The sequence below is a fragment of the Trachypithecus francoisi genome, unplaced genomic scaffold (genome assembly GCF_009764315.1).
Source record: "Trachypithecus francoisi isolate TF-2019V2 unplaced genomic scaffold, Tfra_2.0 Lachesis_group16, whole genome shotgun sequence".
Classification (NCBI taxonomy): Eukaryota; Metazoa; Chordata; class Mammalia; order Primates; family Cercopithecidae; genus Trachypithecus; species Trachypithecus francoisi.
The window spans coordinates 90732945-90755202 of NW_022681461.1; the positions used below are offsets into that span (position 1 = coordinate 90732945).

Below are 22258 nucleotides of genomic sequence, written 5' to 3' on the forward strand. Positions count from 1 at the left end.
ATACCCTTCGCCTGAAGAGCAAGGCCAGGCCAAAAATGACTTGGGCATTGTCCTGCCAGGGCAGAGTTTCTGACCGCTGTGGCCATCGTGAGGTCTTGTTGACAATGATGTTAAGAAGACGAACCCCCATCTGGACAGAGCTTTGCTATTCACGAGCCCCTTTCGCGTGTAATTGCAGCGGAGCCTCACGGTAGCCCCTTTTACAGAGGTGAAAACTGAGGCTTAAGTGGTTTGCTAGCAAGTGGTTCAGTCTAAATGACAAGGGAAGGACTTTGCCAATTTGGAGTGTGACTCTTAGAAACACTGTGTTACAGCCCAGAAATTGCTTTCATGGTGTGACGCAAAAGAAGGGTGTGTCACGAGCCGGTCTACGCGGGGACACCAGGTGTGTACCGAGGAGTCGGGTTGAAGCAGTTTCACATAGCCCTTAGAACTCTGCACGGGAGTTTTGTGAATGAAAGCTCTTCCATGGGCACTGTGGGTATGGGGTTCCTGGGAAGAGAAGAACTCCCCAGGAACGAGCCAGACACATTTGGAAAAATAAATGCAAAGAAATTGGAATCTAGTCTTGGGAAGCAGGAGACCAGCCATGTCCCACCCACCACCCCATTCAGGACCTTTTGTGGGCTGTAGAGCTGGACATTGCGGGCAGCAGCAAAGACACTGATTCAACAGAGGTCCTAGCTGAGGGCCTTGCCTTTGGCTTTGGAGAAATCTTCTCTGCAGGAGAAGCTTTGAAGGCTGTTAGCCCCGCATAGATTGGGCTGTGCCTGCGTGGAATGTGTTCTAACCCCACCTCAGAGAGGACTGGAGAGGCCGTTGTGTGTTCCATAGCTGCTTTTTCATCCATCACTGATGGACAGGGCTGGACTCAACCTTAGAAATCAACCCAGGGCTGTGCAGATGAGGGCGAGGAAAGGACTTGTTCAAAGTCACATGGCAAGTCAGAGGGAGAGCCGGGTGGCTCTCTTTCTGCCCTATTGTCCCCACCCCCCCTCAGTTCCTCACCGAAGCAATAAAAAAGAAGCAATTTTGTCTCCTATCCTTGTGCAGAACTGATATAAAAAGGATAGTTCCTGGATGCCTTGGCTTCTACAGCAACCCAAATCAATACCCCCACTTTACCCCAACTTTTACTGTGCTCTTCCTGAACCCAGATCCTCTCCCAGGTCCTGGGACCTGGCCAGCTATAAAAACATCTTCTCTCAGGGTCTCAGGCTTCTGTGCCTGAGTGGATCCAGGCAATGGTGGGCTCCCCAGGCCTGGCCGAGGTTGGTCTGAGACATGCAGGCACACCGGGGCCGCAGCTCCCCCACCCAGAGTCAGGTAGCCAGACACAAAGAAGTGATTGCTTTCTGTTCCTGGGTTCAGTTTCCCTCTGGAAGTTGTGACCCAGTTAGAAAATCAGACAAATAGAAAAATCTGACCACGACCCCAGCTGAGGTTCTGAAGTCTTGGCTTCTATTTAGGCCTTTCCCTCGAATGCTCCCTGGTGAGGCCCAGCCCGCTCGTGCTTCCTCAGCCACCAGGAGCAGACCTTCCTGGCTGCTGGTTTCCTCCATAATTGATTATTTATTCCCCACTGACTTCCAAAATGCATTTGAGGCAGCTTCGTGACCTTTCAGTAACATCAGCCCCAACCTGAAATCCCTGCCATAAAACAGGAGGACTGCCAGTGGTGCCCGGTGGGGCAGGAGTGGACGCAGGCCCACCCCACCTGCCTGAGAATGAGCATACTTGCTTTTCACAGCGTGGCACCCCTGAGCCGTCCTTTGTGCCCAGCTCTGCTCCTGGAGCGACCCACGCTTCACTGCTGGGAGCTGGGAGCTCACTTTTTTGGAAACAGCTCCTGTCTGGATGCCTTCCAGAGCAGGCTTCCAAAAACATACTTTTAATCAAAAGAAGACTACCAGCAAAACTGGGACCAATTGTGATTTTGACAGTGGACAATTATAAATACTGGGAGGGGTTACTAGTTGGCAAATAAACTCCTCTGTTGAAGTCCTGGATTAATTATACCACCAGTGGGCTGGCTGTGTGGGGTCTTGATTATCTTCATTTGCAGGTCTTTTCTGGTCTTCCTCCATTTCTTCCTTCTCTCTCTCTCTCCCCAGCCTCTCCCCCTACCTTCCCTCCTCTCTTCCCTTCCCGCCCCCTTCCTTCATTCACTTATTCATTCATCAGACAATCCCTGAGTCCCTCCTGGGTGCTGGGCCTAGTCCAAAGAATGGGCACAGAAATGACTGAATGAATTTCTCAGGACCTAGGAGAATCGCCCATGCTACCTGCTCAGATGGAAAGAACCCAGCTTGCATGTGGAGGTTCTGCAGGGTTGCTAAGCCCAGGGGCTAGGCAGAGACTACTGGGGGACAAGAGGGCAAGTGTGGGGAACTCAGGAGCTGAGGGTTGCTGACCTGATGGGTGCTCTGGCAGGGCTCACCCTGGGCCTCCCTGGGAGAACTGAGGGAAGCACCTGGAAATCTTGGTCTCTGAAGTGGGTGCCTGGCCCGTGTGTGCAAATAGGGGGCTCCGTATTTAGGAGTGGGGAGGAGCAGGGAGCTGCCCTGAATGACTGCCTGCTTTGGAAATTTCTATGCATTTGTAATAACAAAATTACCATAATTTGCTCGTTAACGCAGCTAGATCAGTCAAGCATTGTTCCATCGCGGGCGGGGAGGCCGTGGTGCCTCTCTCTGTACACTCTCCACACCCCAGCCCGCCTGCCAGCCCGTTAGAGCGCTGGAAATTAGCATGCAAATGGTCCTAATTCGGTGGGCGAGCTGTCAGGCAGCGCCTCTCCGGCCTCGTCTCTGTGAAGGCCCTGACAGCCCGGCTCCGGCGCCGGCCCACCCTCCTAGCTCCAGCCAGGAGGGGCTCTGAGGGGCACCTCCAGACTGACAGCTTGGCGGCCTCCCTCCCTCCGTCAGCGCCATCAGGCCTGGCGGCAGGCTCCCAGGGGAACAGGCAGGGCCTGCCACCATGCCGGCCGGGCCGGAGGAGGCGGGCAGGCAGGTGGGCTGGTGGGGGAGGCTGGCCCACGCTCAGGCCCATCAGCCTTAGCTGGCCTGGGCCGATGGGGGCAGGTGAGGGTGGAGTTGGGGTCCCCTGACTCAGGGTCCGGCTGGGGCACAGGGATCCTCCCACCTGCACATCCACAAGGATCAAGTTCAAGTCCTGCCCTGCTCCTCACTCTTTGTCTTCCAGTCCTGATAACACATCCCTCCTCGCCCTGCCCCATACCTGGACCATCTCTGTCCAGGTCCACTCCTGGAACTCCTCTGGCTCTAGTGGAGAATTAGGGAAGTTGAGAAGCTGCATGAACCAGAACTCAGCACCCCTGGCCGTAGTCCTGCCTATAGGTTTACCAGCCTTTTTTTTTTTTTTTTTTTTTTTTTTTTTTTTTTTTTTTTTTGAGGCGGAGTCTTGCTCTGTCGCCTGGACTGGAGTGCGGTGGCCGGATCTCAGCTCACTGCAAGCTCCGTCTCCCAGGTTCACGCCATTCTCCTGCCTCAGCCTCCCGAGTAGCTGGGACTACAGGCGCCCGCCACCTCGCCCGGCTAGTTTTTGTATTTTTAGTAGAGACGGGGTTTCACCGTGTTAGCCAGGATGGTCTCGATCTCCTGACCTCGTGATCCGCCCGTCTCGGCCTCCCAAAGTGCTGGGATTACAGGCTTGAGCCACCGCGCCCGGCCCGGTTTACCAGCCTTAGAGGGAAGTCACCTTTCTATGGACCTCAGCCTGCATTTGTATGGTCTTTTTCCCAGGGCTCCTGTGTAGCAGTAGCTGACACCTACTGAGCACTGTTATTTATTTTCTGGGGGGAGGCAGGTGGACGGAGTCTCACTCTGATACCCAGGCTGGAATATAGTGGTGCAATCTCAGCTCACTGCAACTTCTGCTTTGTGGGTTCAAGCGATGCTTCTGCCTCACTCTCCCCAGTAACTGGGACTACAGGTGCATGCCACCATGCCCGGCTAATTTTTGTATTTTTAGTAGAGACGGGGTTTCACCATGTTGGCCAGGCTGGTCTCGAACTGCTGGCCTCCTGATCCGCCCACCTTGGCCTCCCAAAGTGCTAAGATTGGAGGCGTGAGCCACTGCACCCAGCTCCTACTGAGCACTTCTATATGCCAGTCCTGCACTAACTGCCTTTCATTCCCCGACCTGCCTGTTTTTTGCAATGCTCCCACCAGGCTGCTATTGATGTTATCCCATTTCACAGAGTAGGAAGCAGAAGCATCAGCTTGGACAGAGTAACTTGCCCAAGTGATAGTACCAGGATAGAGCCTAGTAGACTCACTGGTTCTAGAGCCCTTTTAACAAGAGAAAACGCAGGGGCCTGAGAGCTGGAGCCTGCCTCTGCCTGGCAATGTGCCCTAGAGCACGTTCCTGAACTGTGCTGGGCCTCGGCTTCTGCATCGGTGAAAGGCATGATGATATCACCTGACAGATGATTTGTGCCTCTTAGAGTACCTGGCACATCACTGACACCAAATAAATGTAGGTTGAGGCCAGACACAGTGGCTCACACCTGTAATCCCAGTGCTTGGGGAGGCCGAGGCGGGAGGCTCGTGTGAGACCAGGAGTTTGAGGCTGCAGTGAGCTATGCTGGTGCCACTGCACTCCAGCCTGGGCAACAGAATGAGACCCTGTCTCTAAAAAATAAAAGAATAAAATAAATGCAGATTGAAAGAAAAGAACCCAGGTAGGCCCAGGTGGGCCTGTCTTTGAAGATCCATTGTACTTATCCTTACGGTCTTCTCCTGATCAATGACAGCAGCGTGAAGCAGCTACCGCAGGAGGGAGAAGTCATGTAATAGGGTTTGTGGTAAAGTTTCCCCTGGGCTGTCCCCAGGCTGTTTCTCAGCACCTTTTCCCTTCCTTCTCTTGAGCAGATGAAGCCCCACACCAGGACTTAGGGTTTGGTGACTGTAGAGCAGGCTGGACCTCAGTCCACACTTGTCCAGTCAGCTGGTGACTCTGGTGCAATGAACAACCCTCCCTTCCCTGCATGCCTGCCCTGCCTGCCCCCTTGGTCTGTTTTAAGGGCACTTATTGGGCCTTTTTAACCTTCAGATAAATGGAGAGGTGAAAGAGACCGTAAGAGTAGGTGGAAGCTCATGAGCCTGAGTTTCTGCTGCATCACAGGACTACCCACTGCCAGCATACAGACTGGCACAGGGCAGATGCCTAGTGAACATGTGAGGAGCCACCTTAAAGAACTTGTGGGCCAAGACAGGAAACAGGCATACAAACCTGGGCAGGGCTGAACCCAAAGCCGCCCACCTGCCTGCTTCAGACCAAACGCCTCCAGCCAGGGGTGGCTTCTCTTTCCTGTGTTGCTTTTCCTTTACATCTTCTTTTTGGTTTGTTTATTGGGGGTCATGGCATGATGGATCCACGTGCCAGCCTCTCAAATCGCTGCTGTTGGGCTGTGTGGAACATCTTTTGGAGAGAACATGTCCTGCCAACCACAGGATCTCAGGCAGCATGAAGACTGCTCAGGGGCACATCTATTCCCACCCCAGAACGCGGGGCTGGGGACTTCTGAAATGAGGGAGGTCGAACTGCTGTCTTGGAAGTTCATTGCTGAGGGAGGGAGAATTGCCCAGGCTCCCCCTAGTGGAGAATCGGGATGCATCGTCCTCCTGCATTCCTGGTGTGTGGCCAGAGAGGACTCTGCACCCACACCCCTCCTCAGTTTACCCAGAGTTTCCACTCACATCCTCTCATAGAATCCTCACCACAACCCCTTAGGAACCCATTTTTATGGCTTTTGTAACAGGCTTAGCGAGAGGAAGGGGCTGGCCCAAGGTCATGCAGAGCCAGGACTAGAATCCAGTGTGCCTTCCCTCCACCAGCTGCCCCCACATACCTGGCGCCACACATCTGCCCTTGGCTTTGGCCAGCTGACCCTCTGCTTGCATAGCCACATGGTCTGACCCTTCCCAGTCTTGTGGCATTAGGACCGAAAGGGCCAGAGGTGTCCACTCAGTGGGAAGGTCAGTCTTACAGTAAATCCTTGCAACAGCCTGTTTCCTGGTCTCCCCATTGCCGGCCATGACCCTTTTTTCTCAACAACGCGGCTGCAGCAAGCCTGTGAAAATCGGAGTCAGGACATGTCCCTCCTGTGCACACTCAGAGTAGAGGCCAAAGTCCTGACCTGTCTCCCCCTCCCCACTTCCCTCCCTGGTGTCCTCTCCCCACTCCCCACCCTGGTTTCTCTCCAGCCACACAGGCCTCCTGCCTGTCCCACCCACACACCTCCCACACTCCTACCTCAGAGCCTTTGCACTTGCTGTTCCTACTGCTTGGAGGGCCCTTCCCACAGATATTCACATGGCGAACTCTTGCTTCCTTCATTCTTTCTTCAAAAGTCACCTTTTCAGTGGAGTCATCTCCGGTCATTCCATCTAAAATTCCACCTCCTCCCAACATTTCTTATTCTGTCTCCTGCTTCATGTTTTCTCTTTAGCATCCATCATTATCTAGCATGCCAGATGCTTTGTTTTCACTTGTCTGGTTTACTGTTTTGTTTGTACCGCTGGAATATAAGCTCCATGAGGGCAGGGACTGATGTCTACTTTGTTCAGGGCTGTACCCTCAGTGCCTGGTACCTAGTGGGCCCTCAGTCAATATCTGATAGATGAATGGATGGATGAAATTGCGACTGTCTGCAGTGGGCCTGGTATCAAGGCAGATGCCACCGGGGCTCCTCAGGACATCTCTGGACCCCTCCCACTGAGCCCTGCATTTGCCCTCTTAGGTGGTTTCTTCACTTTTCTTTCCTTGGCCTGCCAAGATATTTTTTCTCCCCTCCTCTTCCCTCCCCTCCTCTCCTCTTCCCTCCCCTTCCCTCCTGCTGACTTCCTCCCTGCAGAGCTGTGTAGGCTGGTCACAGGGGATACACATGAAAGCGTAAATCTCCTAGAAAAAAATGGATCTTTCTCAGCACAGGACTGCATGGGGCTCCTGCCTCCTGGTCCAGCCTTGGGAGCTGTGAGGGTCGTCCTAATTCAGCTCCCTCCTTGGAATGGCCCTGTCAGGCTCACTGAGTCATGGTGGTGGCTGCCCTGTGGCCTGCCTGGAGTCCCCCACAGAAGGCAGCCCTTCTTAGTGGTTAGCTTATGGTGGCTGCCTGCTTAGAAGTCAGTCTCCTTAGGGGCCCCATTTCAGAGGCCGTGGGGACTAGACACCAGCATGCCTCTGAGGATGCTAGGGAAACTCTTTAATATGGATCAGTGCTTCTCAAACTTTATTGCACCCAAATCACCAGGGATCATCTCGCAGAGCAGATTCTGGTTATAGAGTTAAGGTTGGATGCAGGAGGCTGGTCTTCTAACATGTCGCACACTGAGTACCGAGTGCCTGCCCCCTGCCTCTCAAACTTGCTGTACATTGGCGTCATCTTGGAAGTTTCAACAAATATTACCATCTGCCCTCCTCATTCCAAGCTCTTTATGAACTAGTATGGGATGTGGCCTGGTCATCTGGATTTTTAAAGCTTCCCAGATGATTCTTTTTTTTTTCTTTTTTGAGACAGAGTCTTGCTCTGTCACCCAGGCTGGAGTGCAGTGGTGCGATCTCAGCTCACTGCAACTTCTGCCTCCCAGGTTCAAGTGATTCTTCTCCCTCAACTTCCTGAGTAGCTGGAATTACAGGCGCATGCCACCACGCCTGACTAATTTTTGTATTTTTAGTAGAGATACGGTTTCATCATGTTGGTCAGGCTGGTCTTGAACTCCTGACCTCGTGATCCACCCGCCTCAGCCTCCCAGAGTGCTGGGATTACAGGTGTGAGCCAATACACTGGGCCCCCAGATGATTCTTTTTTTTTTTTTTTTTTTTTTTGAGACGGAGTCTCACTCTGTCACCCAGGCTGGAGTGCACTGGTGCAATCTCAGCTCATTGCAAACTGCGCCTCCCGGGTTCACACCATTCTCCTGCCTCAGCCTCCCGAGTAGCTAGGCCTACAGGTGCCCGCCACCACGCCTGGCTTTTTTTTTTTTTTTTTTTTTTGTATTTTTAGTAGAGGCGGGGTTTCACCGTGTTAACCAGGATGGTCTTGATCTCCTGACCTCGTGATCCGCCTGCCTCGGCCTCCCAAAGTGCTGGGATTATGGGTGTGAGCCACCGTGCCTGGCCCCCAGATGATTCTTAATGTGTAGCAAGGCTTGACAGCCACTGGCCCGGGTCACTGCATTATTCCTGCCCGCCTCCACCTCCCCTCAGGGCAGCTTTGCTGTGGGAGAGCAGTAAAACTTAAAGGAATTTGTGGACACAGTGAGGAAGGGTGAGGAGCCGGGGAAGGGGTTGGGGGCACATCCCACTCTCAGTCGGCCTCGAGAGAGAGAACCCCAAAGGAATGAATGTAGGGTGTAGACACGGAAGGAGAGGGGTCACTGAGACCCTGAGGCTGGCAGGGGGAGGAAGGGAGAGGCCCTGGGAGCTTTTCCAGCCGGAGGAGTGACCAGGAGAGCCGAAGCAGCTGGGAGGCCCAGCCCGGGTCTTTGGCTTCTTCCTTGACCCTGACTCTGTTAGAAGAAATAACTCTCCCTTCCCTACTTCAGCCCGGCCTGCCTCTCGTACTTGTACCAGCGCACTGGCCCCAGCCTCCCAGGGTTGCAAGTAATTTATGTGCGCGCCTGCCCCTCCCGCAGACTGTGGGCTCTCCGTGGGCAGGGACCGTGTCTGATTCATCTCCGCCTCCTCTAGCCCCAGGTCTGGCTTGCTGGGGGCAGGAAAAATGTGCAGAATGGAGCGAGTTCCTCGGGGTGCGGGGGAAATCGGGGCCTGTGTGCTGCTGAGTTCTCAGCACACAGCGAAGCCCGAGTGTTGTGGTGGTAATTGTGGAGGTAAATCTTGTCTGGTCTCCTTGCAAACACTTGGTGAAGTATTCCATAAATATGTCAGCAGAAGCATTAAAATTTGATGGCAGGCAGCGCAGGTCGGGACTAGCACTGCGACTTCCCAGCAAGGTATGACACCTTCACCCTCCGTCTCATTAGTCAGCGGCGGGACATTCAGGCCTCAGCGCTGAGCCCAGCCAAGCCAGGGGAGGTGAAGACCCCTGGCTGCTCTGAGGGACAGGCCAAGGTCTCGGTCACAGGAAAGTAAGTCAGCTTTGGGCTGAGCAAAGGAGTTCCTGAAGGCCTTGGGAATATGCCAGGAGGTTCGAGGGTCTCCAAGCTGGAGGGGGCTGGGCCATTTTTGGAGGCTGGGAGCCTGTAATAGAGGCTGGGGACTGATTTTAGCTTTCCAGTCAGCCTTGTGGAAATTATCTATTTGCCCACACACACAAAACGCCTCACAGAACATTTTTAAAAGGTATGGGGTTGGATTCATAATTTAAGCAGGCAAAGAGTCATTTGGGCAGAAACTGGGGGGAGGAAAACTATTCCTTAGAGGCAGAAAGACTGGAAACCAATCTTGTCTGTTTCCCACCCTGCCGTTGTCCATTTGGGGAAACTGAGGCTAAGTGAACCCGGAAGGGACAGGTAGAGACAGAAGATCAGGGACTCAGACTCTTAGTTTGAGGCTTTCCTTACAATCAAGAATTTTAGGCATTTGTTGAAATATCAGAAAAACATACTAAAATATAATTTTTGCTAAAAAAAAAAAAAAAAAGAAAGTACCAATGTATCCGTTTTTGCAACAGACACACAAAGCATGTGCTATGTGCCAAGGATTGAGCTGAGTATCAAACAGCCCCTCACATTTGTATAATACTTGTTAATTCACAAAGGACTTTGAAATGCATCAATATTTAGTCCTGTGAGTGTTGTAATTACCATAATGCAAATTAGGAACTCAGGCTCAGAGATTCAGGAGACTACTTGGAAGCTGCCCAGCTAAGTGGCTGCTGGGCTTTGGCCGGGACTGACTGGCTGCACACCCAGGGGCTTTCCACCACCTCCCAGCACCAGCACAGAGTGGCAGCCACTGCTGCCCTCAATGCTTGTGCAGAAAATCAGCACCCCCTTTTCTACAATTATTTACAAAAACTGTGACGTGGTTCAGAGTTGTCAGGAGTCTTGGGTTTATCGGCCAGTGTCCTACATTCTCAGCTGCCTTGTTGGGGAGTTGAAAGCAAGGACAGTCGTGTCTTTGTGGCCCATTCCATGTCAGCACCGCGTGTGTCCTGCTTACTGGCCTCTTGCTTGGAAGAAAGTGAGCTCCCTTCCCTGGGGACAGAGGCAGTACACTTTGACTCAGCAATGCAGCCTGAGCTGGCAGGTGATGGGACAGATTTTAGTACTGAATGCCACTAAATGACAACATTTGAATGTCCTCTGAAGCCCTTATTGCAGCCACTTCTTACAGGAAGCCTTCCTGGATACCCTATCTAGAATGAATTTCCATTTCTACTCTGCTTCTGAATCCACCTTGCCTTTTGCTGGCACCCGAATGTCTAGTTTTGGATCTAAGAATCCCCTTTAATGCAGAGAGTTCCCTGAGGACTGAAGCCTAGGCGCATTTTACTGAGTATTCCCTACTGGGGGCCTAGCTCTGAGCTCTGAATGGAGTAGGACCACAGTGGATGCTGAATTAAATGGATTTACCAAAATACAGAGCATCACCAGCATATGGGTCTAAAAGTAAAACATAGTCCCCAAATCAAAGTATAAGGTAAGTTTTCCCCAGATTTAGCATAAGAGGACAGTGAAGAACTTTAGAAACTTGGGGAGAAATGTTACTTTCTACTATGCCCTACCTTTTAAATCATTCATTCCAACTCTGAAGTTGCTCCAAGTAGAACCATGGAAAGTGTGTATGACTGCCTGTACAAACCCAGTTGAGGCTGGACACACAAGAACCTAGTGAGTTTATTTGACACTTATCACGAATACGTGAGTTGGATTTTCCTGGGAATGCAATTCAACGTTATTCCCACTCAACTCTGCAGAACCTGGGGCTGGGTGCTTAGGCCCTGGGATGGGGACTTCTGGCAACATTCTGGACATTCTAAGAAACTCTTCAGGTTTCCAGATCAAGCATCTGCCAGTGGCCAGATGGATGCAGAGAAAAGGTGCCAAGGAAAAAACCTAGAGCCTTCCTATCTTTGCAACCCAGCTTCAGTCTGGTCCTGCTCTTTTTTTTGCTTCTCCCTTTAAAAAAGTTGTGTCTTTTTATTTTAGCTGGTACTTTTGTGCTCTTTTGAAGTGAGCCGAACTGAGTGCTGTCATTATGTGGCAGGGGAGGTCTACTGAGGCCTGCGGGTGAGTGCTAAGCCACTCAGGAGAGCACCGGTGTCCGTTTTCACACATGGGACCTGCACAGTGGTTCCTGCAGCAAACACGGCCCACTTCTCTTTTCTATGTGTCTTATTCCCTTTCTCTGTCTCTCTGTCCCCATGTTTCTAGCAAAGATCAGGACTGGTGTTTCACTAATTCTTTCTAGAGATTCTAGAGAATCTTTCAAAGATTCCATGACCTTTTCTGTTCTCTGAAAGGGCCTGGCTCAGGGAACATCTGCTGGGCACACTTAGTGCTCACTCGGTCTGCATTGGTGTTGTGGGCAAGGCCCTGTGCTGGGGGTGGGGCCGCAGGGACCTGTCAGTCACAGATGGTCAGCCTTGGTTCCTGCCGTTGAGGAGGATCCAGACCCAACAGCAGGGGAAGCAAGATAGGTTCACAAACAGCCCTGAATCTGTGTGCCCTGGGACATGGCAGTGATAGACCCAGGGCTGGGGACTCAGGGACCAGTGGGGGAATGCTCTCAGCTGGGATGATTAATCCAGAAAGGCTTCCTGGAGGTGGTGGTATTTGAACTGGGTCTTGACAAATAGGAGAATTGGACATGGGGAAGGGAAGCAAGGTGGTGTTTCAGATGAAGGAAATAGCGTGAGAGATGGAGATGGCCCCGTGGAGTAAGTGTGCAGAACAACTGGTGGTGCAGTTGGCCTGGAATATGGCTTGTGGCGGGCGGGGGTGGCGTGGGGGATGCAGGCAGTGGGAGGGCCTTGACTGCCACCAGGAGGCGTCTTGGGTGTTGATCTTCACAAAGTGCTACCCGTGGGCACTCCCAGGACAGGGCACTGCAGTACCCCCTCCCCCTCATGCGTGCACACAAATCAGGTGTTGTCTTGCACCCTAGTGAGGCTTCAGGGGGTCATTTGTATGCGCCCACTGTTTGCTTAGATGAGGGCAGGACAGGACAGAATTTTGGAATAAGACCACAGCAGCAGAGTGGATTAAACTTGGACCAGAGTTGTTCAAAATGTGCCATAGCATAGCCAGGAATCTCAAATGGAAATGCCTGCAGGGGCCAGGCAGGTTGCAGAAAGAAAGGTCAGCCTTGGAGGCAAAGACAACAGATCTAGGTAGATGGAAGACCTGTGGCTACTGACACTTGCCCCCTTCAAACACCAGGAGCCCATCAATTGTTTCCTCCTGGCCCCATGTGTCCCGAGGCCCCCAGCTCTTGCCTGTGACACATGGCCAGCTGGTGGAGTTGGACATGTGCCCTGTGGCAGAGGCACCACAACACAGCAGTGGAGTTTGTGTCCACTGAATTCCCTAAAGGATCCTTGGATTTGGGTTTTTGTAGTTGTAGACAACAGGAAGGGGACACCACAGCCTCTTCTTTACAGAGGACCACACTGAGGCCCAGAAAGGCCACTTGGCCACTGCACAGCTGGCAGGTAGCAGAGCCCTGGCCTCCGCGCCAGGCTCCCTGGGGCTCACCCAGCCGGCTGTCCAGCTGTGGGGTCTGCGGCTCTCGAGAGAACCAGAAGTGAGACACATTGCGCATTCTGCCCCTCATGCGCACCCTCTCTCTTGGTTTTTCTCTTACCTCTGTTTTTCTGAAGGCCTTCGAGGCTGACCTGAGCTGGTGGGAGAGAGGTTTTTCCCAGCGATGGATCGATGCGCGGTTGTCGGGGCTGACAGGGCTGACCTTTACTGAGCTCGGGTTTTCATCTCCCTGTTGGGAGCCCAGGAAGGTCTTGCTGTGGAGAGAGGGACGGTGAGAAGCCTTGGCCTGCGAGGGGATGAGGCTCGGCGTGGGTGCAGTGAAGACAGCTTCTGAGAGCTGAAAGCCCTTGGAGGTCACTTATTTCAATTTCTTCCAAACACACCACTTTTACAGATGAGAAAACTGAGACTTGGTGAAAAATGACTTGTTCAAGGTCACTCTGAGAGGCTTTGACACAGCTGCAGAATCCAGTGTGTGTGTACACATCCAACATACATACATCTGTATATTATACATATTACATATATTATTATGTATACATACACATATACATTATAAGCATGTGTACGTGTATATCGGGAGTATCCATCCATGTGTATCATGAAAGCCTGGCTGAGGCTGCTTGTGATGCCTACGCTCACTCTGGTCGTCAACAGTTTGGTCTCGCAACATCCCAGGTACCCGCTGATCCCTGAGCCACCATGCACTTCATGCAGTTCTGCAAAGCCGTGGAGAGGAGCTGAAGAAACTTCATGGTCCTTTTCAATTGTTTCTTCTTCCTTCTCCTCTGCAAAGATTTTCTCTCAAAGCCCAGTTTGAATCCTTCAGAAACAGAACTTGGCTGCGAAGTCACTTTGAAAGACTTTCCGTATGCTAATTGGAGCCGGCCAAGGTCTGGAGCAGAGGTGGGAGCCCACCATCTGCAGACGGGGTCGGCCCCCAGTGCGCTCTGCAAATCCCCATCATCTGGCAGGTGTCGTTTTGGGTTAATTAAGAGCTATACTGAGCCCGTTTACCTGTCACTTCTGAGAATTTTAGGAAACTTTGACTTCCTTGCCATCTCTGAGCTCTGAGCGAAGGGGAAGCTGGAAACACCTCTGAATCTGGTGGTGCTTCTGCCTCTGGAATCTCCAGGACAGCTGCGTTAAGTGCATCTTATCATAACCCCTTTTTAAGCTTTTTATTTTAATCAGTGTTCTCTAGTTAGTGCATTGGTTTTTACAGTCACATCTTCTATATTTGGAAGACAATACTGTTCTGGGGAAACCCACCATTTATCTGAAATTTCTTAAGGCTCTGCTTTCTCTCTGCATCTTTAAGGAAAGACGTTCTAGCTTTGTTCTGTGTAATGGCTTTGGAGGAACTTTGAATTTGCAGGTTGGGGGCCCTTTCACTCATCGGGGTTTGGGGCTGTCAGTGCTGACCTCAGAGCTCTGTGTTCATGGGGGGATGACTCAGTTACATCCCTAGAGAGCTGGGTGTTCGGTTGGTCAATAGGCCCCCTTCTTCAGTATTGACAGAATTTTCTCTCTGTGCTGATGACAACGTTCTATTAATATATCTTGGTAAGGGTTTGGGTCACACAGGTCTATGCATTTGTCAAAACACAGCAATAGCACGTTTAAGATTTGTGTGTTTCATTATGTGTAAATTTTATATCCAAAGAAAAAACTTGTAAACAAATAATGAACTTCAGTTAATTATATGCATGCTGAAGTACTTAGGGGACAGTGTACTGATGTTTGCATTTACTGGGAAATGAAATACACATTAAGATGAAGGAAAGGCTAGAGGGTTGGGGATCTATATGACAAGCAAGCATAAGAAAATATTGGTGGTAGAGTTAGGTGGTGGCTACATAGGTATTCACTATAACATTCTTTCAACTTTGCTGTATGTTTGGAAAATTTCAAATACATCAGCGGTGAAGAAGGGTGTGATGAGAAGATTTCCCTTTCTCCTGCTGGCCCAGCTCAACAAGGTGTCCCTTGGGATGGTGGGATCCCTGGGGTCTGGGAATACAAGCCAGGGTCCCAGGCCCTGCTCTGTTCCTGACTGGCTAAAAGACCCTGGGGATAGAAAGGTTGAGGGAACGTATCTCTAAAGTTCATCCCAGGCCTGATCGTCTGTGACTACAAGTGATGGCACAGGTTGGTGAGGTTCAACATAAGATGAATTTGTTGCATGAAAGGAGGAAGAAGTGCATTGCTCGGGGTTAGGCGAATGCAGGGAGTGACTGTCAGCCTTGAGTTGCCCAGTGGGAAGCCACATTCCTTCTGCCCCAGCCTGGGCTCCTCTGCTCCGTGTCCTCCTCATCGGGATTACTGTGAGGATGAGGCGCCATGGCCTTGGAACTGCTCCTTGACTGCCAGCGTTCTGTTTCTAGTCTCGCCTTCATTTTTTTTCTCCGAAGGCCACCATCAGACAGTTCCCACGCAGCCCACCCCTCCTGTCTTCCCATCCTCTGAGGGACTGCATGTGCTGGGCCTCTGCCAAGTCCCTTCTCCTTTCTGAGACTCAGTTTCCCAATCTGCAACACAAGGGTGTGTTGAGTGTGTCGATCTCGCCAATCCTTTCCTGTTCTGACACTTCCACAGCTCTGTATTTCTTTCTGTCACTGGGTTTCCTCTTCTCACCCGCTCAGGATCAAAGGGTGAAGGGGTAGGGGGAGGAGCTGGGATCAGAGGGCTTGGGTGGGGGCAGAATTTCTACGTTTGTTTTCTCTCCGATCAATGAGAGAAGGTACCTAGTTCCCACCACACAGGGGTTTGCAAAGAGCATCTGCAAACCTGAAGTCAGTTGATCTTCTCCATAAGCCCTAAGAAGTAGGGATCTTCCTTCCCTCCGTTTTATAGATGAAGAAACAAACTCAACAGGTGAATGCATGTGCCCAGAGCCACACAGCTTGGCAGAGGAAGAGCCCGGACTGGATCTTGGGTCTGTGTGACTTCAAGGGCCATTTTCTGTCTTCTCCTCCAGCATGGGCAGCTCTGGGCAAGAGCAGAGCACACCTTGGGTGTGGCCTGGAGCATGGCCTAGAAGGGGACCAGCCCTCTGTTCTCAGTTCTGTCAGCAGCATCTGGAGAAGGGGATCAGCCCGGGTGCCCTGGAATCCCATCGTGGGCCATCTGCCCGCCCCTCCTCCCTGCCTTTGCTCATGCAGTTGCCTCCTCTGGCCCCACGACGCCTTTCTCTGATTCCAATAATCCCAACAGCTGGCCGGCATCACCTGGCACCTTGAAATCAGGACAAAATTGATTCAAACCCTCATTTGCCACCTAGTGGGAAAATCCTATGTTCTCCTTAAGATTTCTGCCCCATTTCCAGGTGGAGACTCACTTTCCCACCATCATCTCAGGCTCAGGCTTCTCGGGACATTCTTCAGCCACTTTAGTATTTTTGAGAGACACCAAAAGCGTGGGTCAGTTAGGAGGAGGTGAAGGGCCCATGGTGTCCCTTGTGCTGGGCACAGTCATCTGAAAGGGGTTCATTGTGGGATCTTTGTCCTGGGCCTGCTGGCTGCACCTCTGGAGGCTCTCATTTCCTTCCCCGAGAACGTCCTTCCTGCACATGAGGAACATCATTTTGTGCCTAAGGATGCCACTGCTGTGTCATCTTTCAGGTCCAGTCCCGCTTGCTTAGACCGTGGCCGCAGCCACCTGGAGGGGCCCCCTGACTGCAGCGTGTCCTCCTCCAGTCTGTCCTCCAGATTCCGGCACTCACCAGTCTGAAGCCTTGGCTGATCCCAGCCCTAATGGGAGAAAAGCATTACACTCCTGCCCCACACCTGCTCTGCCCTGCAGCTGCCTCTGCTGGGGTCTCACGGGAGACCTGGCCATTCAGGGGCCACGTTCTGCCCAGCCCCACTGCCAGACCTTTGCTTGTGCCTGGAATGCCTGCTTCTCTCTGCCATCAAAGTCCTACCCACCCTTCAAGGCCCGGTTCACATGGTCCCTTCTACTCCCAGAAAGTGTTCCCAGGCCTTCTCTGGACTGGTGACTGAGGACCTGGCTTCTCCGTATCTCATGGGGTGAGGGCTCCCTACACTCAGACAGCTTCCTATGTGGCACTTCAGATAATCAGACACCATCCCAGAGTCCCTAGCAGGTGGCTGAACCAGCCTCTAGGTCAGTCTCATGACCTGTACATGGTCAAACACCCCTTACCCAGAGTGTATTGCTCTCACAGGGCAGGGGCCCCATGTTGGGGATGCCCACCACACTACCACTCTTAGCACACCAGGCAAGCCAGTCCCTGGTGGGCTCATTTCTCCCACCAAGCGGCAGTATGATGTGGTGGGCAATGGAATAGGAGAAATTTATTTGGATCCTGGCACATAGCAGGTATCCAACACACCCCTGGCTACGGGTACTAATAACGGAAGTAGTGAGAGCCATCGCCTGAGTTAGAGAGTCTGCTCTGGAAGCATGTGCCTGATTGACCTAGAAGTCTTCATTCATTCATTCATTCATTCAATAAATAATTATTCCTGCCTACTAGAGGCCAGGCACTATGCTAGAGGTTGGGATCAAGACGTGAACAGACAAAACTCCCTGCCCCCATGGAGCTTACATCCTAGTGGAAGAGGCAGATTAGAATAAGATGAAGGATAAACAAGACAGGCTGGATTGTGATCAGCTCTATGGAGGAAAAAAAAGCAGGAAAGAGAGATGGGTGGAAGGAGCTTCCCTTTTAAAAACAGTGATCAGGGAAGGCTTCCCCGTGCTGCAGAAAGCTGGTGAGCAACCAGGGATTGTTCAGACACCCATTGTCTGCTGTGGACTGGGCATCAAGCTGGGGTGAGGGTGGCACACAGGTGCAGAGAGGAATCCAACGGACCTGCAGGGCCAAGCACGCCCACGCACAACGGACTCCTCTGTAGATCAGGGCAAAGCCAGTGCTGCAGAACCACACGGGAGACTGGGGCCGGCTGAGGAGGGGTGGGAGAGGGGCTTCCCAGAGGAAGAGGTATCCAAGGACCTCTACACTCACCACTGTAAGGCCAGGAAGGTGGAGACACGGTCAAGGATCATGGGTGACACTGACTTAGGTACATTCTGTGAAGGAATTGGGAGCTGTTTGTGGCCCTTTGCAGGAGCCAAAGCCAATCTAGGGATGGATAACATGTCCACAGTGAACTAACTCCAGCCAGATGGACCTGAGACTTGCACTTTGTGGGGCTGGAGATCTGGGAGGCTTCCTGGAAGAAGTGGCCTTGGAGCTGGGCCAGGCAGCAGAGGCGACGCTAAACAAAGATGCAGAGGTGGCCTTTGCCACAGTAGCCCAATGCCCTGGGCTCGGCACTGTCAAGAAGTGCCTCTGATAGGGCAGCTCCACGGGTGCCCAGAGCCCCAAGGGGAGGGTGCTGTCCCTGTCCTCCAGGCTACGCTGTCTCTCTACTCCCCCACCGGCCCCTGAGGAGGAGGAGGCTGCGTGGCGCTGATGGATATGCCGGGACCAGGCGGCTGCGGCCCACTGTCACCGGGCTTTCCCTCTGCATGCCGGAACCTGACACCCTGACCACTGAGGCATAAAAAACAGAGAATTGGAAGGCTCAACCTGTCAGGCTGGGAGTGGCCCCCAGAGAGGCCCAAGGAGGAGCACGAGCGTGTGTGTGTGGACACACTCTGCCTGTGGTTGTGAGGTGCAGGGGAAGCCAGCTAGACCTAGGGAGTGGGAACGGCTGGACCCTCATTCCTGCTTCATTATTCCTGCCCCACCTGGCAGAGCCCCAGGGGCCCATCTCTAGGCTTGGGTTGCAGGGGAGAGAGCAGGTTCTTGGCTCTTGGTCCCGGGTTCTGGCTGGCCCCTTCCGGAATCTCTCACCCTTCGGCCCTTTGCAAGCATCCTTGTAGGGGATGGTGGAGGCAGGCTTGGGCTGCAGGTGGGCTTATGGGGCTATGTAAGTCCTGTCACATCCAGCAGGGAAGGGCTGCCATGCTCTGTACCCAGCAGTAGCCAGCTTTCCATGCCCTGTTCCAGGGCCTCTACTGAATACACTCTGCCGGGTACTGGGCACCTGGTAATGAGTTCAGGCTGAAGTCTACTCTCTGGGAGCCCCTAGCCATGGGGGAAGGACAGACAGGCCCTACCGGCTATAAGACCAAGGCAGCAAGGTGGTAAGGGACAGAATTGTGAGCTCTCCTCCTAGTGACCTAGCCAGTAGTAAAGAGGCTCTCCTGGAACCGGCACCCAGAGTCCAGAGAAGTGCCAGAGGCAGGCCTCACTGCTCCCTGAGCACCTGGCCAGAGTGAACCATGCTCAAGTGCCACCTGCCCCACAATGCTCTTCACACCCTGGCACACCTCACAGCTCCTGCCCAAGCACGCCCACAGCTGCCAACAGCTGCCCCTCCCCAGTGCCCAAAAGGCCCCAACCACTCCCTCTTCTGTGCTCCCCTAGCCCTTTGGCTTGTCGTTTCATTTCACCACAGTCGTTTCAGTACAGTTCTGTCTGCCTCCTCCAGGCAGAGGGCCTGGAGGCCCTCTGGAACCTGGTTGCCCGTGGCTGGAGGTCTGACAAAGCATGCCAGTTAGGGCTCAGCTGGTGCCCACCCTCTACCCAAGTCTCATCTTCCTGACAAGACTGAGGCCCCAGGGACAGGCACCCCTGCCTTCACAGCACAGAGGGCCAGGCTAGGGTTGAGGTTACCTTTGGGTTCTCTGTCCAGAGCCACTCAGGAGCAGGTGGGGGGTAGAACTGAGCCCATCCTGAGGTCCTGGATTGGCTTCACTCGGGAATGAGAACCAAGCAGTCTGCAGCCTTGAAGTTAGCAAGGCATATCAAGACCATTTTGTGAGACGACCTGAGCATCAGCCTTCTCATATGTAAAATGGGCCAATGGCCCCAAGGAACATCTGGCCAATGGGGCCATGGAACAACATGGGAGTTCCATGGTACACATGTGAGAGTCTGCTGTTCACTCCCACTGATAAGGAAGGGGAAATACAGATAATGCCAGTGACAGCTGCCCACTCCATAAGGATGTGGACCCAACTTGCTTTTGTTAGTTACAAAAGTTCCTGAAGTTCATAGAAGAGGCAAATGGCATTGGTATCCGGGCTGGCTGGGACCCAGAGCCTTTTCTGAACTGGATTTGACGTTTGCTTCCTGTTTCTCTCTCCACTTACCATACACAGGGAGTGAGTTTTCCGGGAGTCCCTATAGCCACCCTCAGTATTCCTCGTACAACGACTCCTGGAGGTTCCCCAACCCGGGGCTGCTTGGTGAGTACTGGCGGAGGCCCTGCGGGGCCCCTGGGCCATCGGCTACCCCATCCAGGCCTCCTCATTGGCCTGGGTCCCTCGACATCCTGAGGTCTGGTCACTGAGGTGGGTGGGTAGCTTGCCCAGACACATGGAGTATAGTGGGGGCCTTAGGGTAGTAAACACTGCTGTAGCCCTGCCCATGCCCACCTCCCTCCCCCAGATGTTTTGGTGGGTTAGGAAAAATGGCACAGAAGGGAAACAGAGGAAAAAAGGGGCATTGAAGGAGAAAGAAGAAGGTAGGAAAAGTAGTGCCTACCTGTGAGTAACTTGTATTTCTTAAGAATCATGACATATTCAGGTGAGAACTCTCTAAATAAGTGTCAGTAAAGATACCAACTTTGAATTGATTGGTGGTGGTTGCCTGGAGACTATCTTGATAAAGGCCCTGATGCCCAGTGACTGATTAGTGATATCTGCATGGACATCACCAGAGCTGGCTCCGTTGGAACCTGGTTGCCCGTGGCTGGAGGTCTGACAAAGCATGCCATTTAGAGCTCAGCTGGTGCCCACCCTCTGCCCAAGCCTTGGATTGGCAGATTGTCCGTGACTGGTGGCAGTCTTATCTGTGAACGTCATCAAGATTTGGGCCACTGCAAAGACCATGCAAGTCTAACTTGGCCTTCAGAAGGCCAAGAGGAGCCTTCTGTTTTGTTGGAATGAGCTTACATGAAACCAGCTAATAAGTGCCAGTTGGAGCTAAAGGTTCTGGGACATGAAGTAGAGGCATGGGCTCAAAGATGTCACTCACCATCTGGGAGGTGGAGCTGGCCAATCAGCCTGCAGGCAGCAACATGGAACCCTCCCCCAGCAGTCAGCTAAGAATTTTCCACTTACAGCAGTGAAAGGTCAGACATGGAAGGGCCCTCTGAGACCACCCAAGTTTATCTGTCCAACTTAACAAGGCGTCCTTAAGGAAGAACCTTTTAATTCCCTGGATCCTTAATTATTTTAGGACTGAGAAACGGGCTTCATCAGAAAAGCCATAACCTGGTGTCTTCAAACTCAAGTTGCCAAGCCATAGGTCTGTGAAAAAGGCCATGTAATCTCAGCCTTGACTTCTTCCCACACGTGATTTGATGATTAGGACAGACACACAGTATGGAAAGCACTTCTCTCTTGCTACTACCATTCCATGCACTTGGGGCCTTTGGCTGTCTAAAGGATTTTGATGTGTCATGGATGACTTGGGGATTCAATAAGAAACAATCCCCATTAGTGCTGCAGGTCCCTGGGGAAGGAGATTTCAAGCCTTGCAGAAGACTCCTAGCTTCTTATTATCTGTGGTCTCCAAGAGGGGCAGAATCTGCAGATTGATCTCTTCTCAGACTCCTTTTTTGGTTTTGGTCAAAATCATTTCTAAGTATCGAACCAAGATATCCACTTACCTAATATTTTTTTTCTTAAGTGGACTATTTGAGTTGACCCAGACGTCAGTCTCAGGAAACGGGAGGCATGAGCTGGCTGTGAGCTCCCAGAACCAGTGTCTTCAAGCAGGGGTGGGGGTACGGAGATGAGTCTTGAGGCCCAAACGTGGGAGTCCTTCCCAGGAAATCTGCCTCAGGCAGAGCCCTGATCCCAGTCCTCCGGGAGACCTCAGGGGATACGGCACACAGGAGACCTGAACACTGGCCTGTGGGAGGGGTTCGTTCTGATGGAGAGGTGACCCCAAGGAGGCCATGGTGACCCAGGGCTGCCACTCATGACTGTGCACTACCCAAGGGGACAAGTGGGAGCTGAACCCCAGCCCATGCATGGCACAAAACCCTGAGCCCTGGCACGGGGCTGTACCTGCTCAAAAGGGACACCTTTTTCTCATTTATACAAGGAGTCCTAGAGGTTGATAGTGCCTGTCATTTATTTGCCTGGGAATTCAGGAAACATAAATTAGCAGAAACAGCTCAGGCACGTGTGGCAAAGGCTTGGTGTAGGAGGTAGGGCAATCTGTGGAGTGAAGGCCAGGCTGGGGAGTTTGGACCTGACTGTGTAAGTCTGAGAGGATAGGGAGGGGAGGGTGGGACTAGACCACATCCGAGGCTTTTGCTACTCAAGCTGGAGTGAAATCTAGTTCACAGCTCCAATTGTTAGGCTTGGGCTGTGTGCCTGTTGTGGAAAAGATGCACACTCTGTCCCAGGGAGCTCACAGGCTGTGGGTGGGAGCCTCAGGCAGGGGTGTCTGTGCTGGGAAGTGCTCGGTACCTTTAAGGGGCCCAGAGATAGTGTGGAGAGGAGGAAGAGGAAGCAAAACTCCATTCATCTACATAAGTACTTGCTAATTGTACCAGGCACCCAAAACT

General features: G+C 52.4%; 1 protein-coding gene across 5 annotated transcripts in view; it reads left to right on the forward strand.

Moving 5' to 3' along the window:
- PAX5 (paired box 5) overlaps positions 1 to 22258 on the forward strand; it is a 200740-nt gene that overhangs the window by 165947 nt on the left and 12535 nt on the right. For all 5 annotated transcript variants that reach the window (XM_033238078.1, XM_033238083.1, XM_033238079.1 and 2 more), the window contains one exon: positions 19836 to 19922. In XM_033238078.1, coding sequence (XP_033093969.1) covers positions 19836 to 19922 — 87 coding nt within the window. The remainder of the gene's footprint in view (positions 1 to 19835; positions 19923 to 22258) is intronic.